General features: G+C 37.5%; 1 protein-coding gene across 1 annotated transcript in view; it reads right to left on the bottom strand.

Moving 5' to 3' along the window:
- Positions 1–2,072: 2,072 nt before the first annotated feature.
- The window catches only part of LOC103598887 (olfactory receptor 6C74-like), a 2,070-nt gene continuing 1,328 nt past the window's right edge, over positions 2,073–2,814 (bottom strand). The window contains exons 2-3 of the mRNA XM_008582950.1: positions 2,349–2,814; positions 2,073–2,256 (exon numbers count right to left, since the gene is read on the bottom strand). Coding sequence (XP_008581172.1) covers positions 2,073–2,256; positions 2,349–2,814 — 650 coding nt within the window. The remainder of the gene's footprint in view (positions 2,257–2,348) is intronic.

Here is a 2,814-nt window from a genome sequence, read left to right as displayed (position 1 = left end):
TGGCTGAGCGAGGTGCGGGCGCGACACCGAGGGTTGTGATCCCGTTGCCGGTCCCGGTCCAGTATGGGCACGACACTGAGGGTTGCAATCCGTTGCTGGACATGAAAAAAGACAAAAAGGAAAAAAAAAAAAAAAAGAAGTACTAGATCTTGGGCTGGCCCGGTGGCGCACTGCTACAGTGCGCCGCTTGGGAGCATGGCGGTGTTCCCGCCGAGGGTTCGGATCCCACATACAGACCGGTTCCCGCTCACTGGCTGAGCGAGGTGCGGGCGCGACACCGAGGGTTGTGATCCCGTTGCCGGTCCCGGTCCAGTATGGGCACGACACTGAGGGTTGCAATCCGTTGCTGGACATGAAAAAAGACAAAAAGGAAAAAAAAAAAAAAAAGAAGTACTAGATCTTGGGCTGGCCCGGTGGCGCACTGCTACAGTGCGCCGCTTGGGAGCATGGCGGTGCTCCCGCCGAGGGTTCGGATCCCACATACAGACCGGTTCCCGCTCACTGGCTGAGCGAGGTGCGGGCGCGACACCGAGGGTTGTGATCCCGTTGCCGGTCCCGGTCCAGTATGGGCACGACACTGAGGGTTGCAATCCGTTGCTGGACATGAAAAAAGACAAAAAGGAAAAAAAAAAAAAAAAGAAGTACTAGATCTTTACTGAGAATTAAAGACAATACTCTATGCTAAATAACTAGTAGGTGAGAGAAATTTTATAATTTGTAAATTATTTTATAATAGCTTAAGGATAAATTAGTCATTTAACTTGGACAGTATGTTTTAAGCAATCTGATCCTCATTGGCACATAACAGAATCAAAACCAATCAGAATACTGAGAGAGCCTTAGGTTTTACATTTATAGATTGTCTCACAGTGTTATATACATGTACATTTTCATTTTCTGTGCTCTTAAAATTCCTAAAAGTTAAGTAATGCTGTGAATCATTACATGTACATTCTCAAAATGGAAAAGATGTATACCCAAATGATCAAGAAAAAATGGAATCAATTTTTAAAATAGCATTCTCCCCTGAAATCATACTTTCAACCCAAATACGTTTTAAGATCCAATTCATTCTACGAATTCTACAGAAACCTATATAATTGTCCAGTCTATTATATACAATATGTGTTTTTCTCTTTGGCTATATTTTATTCCTCTCCATTAGGCAGTATTTTTTAACCATATTGTTTTCAAATGAAATTCCACAGCTCAAAAAATGTTTTAATTGAAAAATAAAAATAAAATGAAATGAAAAAGAAAAATACATCCTACTACACACACGTTTATTAAAAGATCATGAAACCGGATATATCTGTGAAAATATTTTTCATCGTACTTAACTTTTTAAAAATTATGGTTATCGCACAGAAATTAATTTCAGATTCCTCTAATAGATTCTGATCTACATAGAAAACCTCCTTAAAAGAAGGACTTTTTTTCTTCTACTATCCTGGTTTTAATTGTAGGAGGTATATCCATATATGCATAGTTCTATATTTACATACATGTGTATATGTATATTACATATGTATATATGCACTTATATGTAGCTGATATATATACATCATACAAATAATTTCTGAAAAGAATAAATACATTGAGCTAACACTGTTAATTTAATAATCATTCACAAGTTATTTCCAGTTAGCTTCAGGAATAACTCAAGCTAATCAAAAAGAGTTTTGGGGTATGGAAATAACAAAAAATATTGTATTTAATAATTAATTTAAAAAACAAACCAGTAAGATAGAACGTTTTCTTTTAGCCATAATTGAAACTATCTGTAAATGTAACTTCTCTCAAATAGAAAATAAGTGAGTAGTTTCTATAGAATATGCTTTAAAACAACAACTATATGTGTGTGTGTATATATATATACAAATATAACATTAGCTTCTCTGGACTGAAGATTTTTATGAAAAATATTAAAGTTTTAAAAGATGTAAACATGCATACTAAAGCAATGAAGGGAAGCAAAACATAGGAAGCAATGTCTTGGAAGTAACTCCTGGATACACTGATAATATTCAAAACTTCTTTATTAATCTCCTTTATATAGGGTGTAAGAATATTCATTTTTTTAAGAAAAATATAATCCTGTTTATCATATTCGTGAAGGCTTTTTTCACTTGCTGATTCCGTAAGGTATAGATAAAAGGGTTCAAAAGAGGAGCGACTGAGGTATTAAGCACCGAAATTCCCTTGGAAATAGATATTCGTTGTTTGACTGATGGTTTAACATACATGAAGATGCAGCTGCCATAAGAAAGGGTGGAGCAACTGAGGTATTAAGCACTGAAATTCCTTTGGAAAAAGATATTCGTTGTTTGACTGATGGTTTAACATACATGAAGATGCAGCTGCCATAAGAAAGGGAAATGACAATCATGTGAGAAGAACATGTGGAAACAGCCTTTTTCCTCTGACTAGCAGAAGGAATTTTTAGAATTGTCAGGGCAATATAGGTATATGATATTATCACCATTACCAGCGTGACCAAGAGTGTCACCAAAGCCGAGATGAATGCCATCATCTCAATGAGTTGTGTGTCTGTGCAGGAGATCTGCAGGAGGGGGGTAGTGTCACAGTAGAAATGATCAACAATGTTGGAGGCACAGAAATCAAGATTTAGGCCTAAGAGGAGGGGAGGAAAGATGACGAAAAACCCAGCAAGCCAACAACTGAGGACGAGCTGTGTGCAGATCTTGTTGTTCATGATGGTTGTATAATGCAGGGGCTTACAGATGGCGACATAGCGGTCATAGGACATAGCTGCCAGCAAGTAAAATTCAGATGCTCCAAGCAGGAAGGCAA

Source organism: Galeopterus variegatus, unplaced genomic scaffold (assembly GCF_000696425.1).
Source record: "Galeopterus variegatus unplaced genomic scaffold, G_variegatus-3.0.2 Scaffold2772, whole genome shotgun sequence".
NCBI lineage: Eukaryota > Metazoa > Chordata > Mammalia > Dermoptera > Cynocephalidae > Galeopterus > Galeopterus variegatus.
Note: the sequence above shows the minus strand (reverse complement) of the source record. Positions and strands in the feature narration are given on the sequence as shown.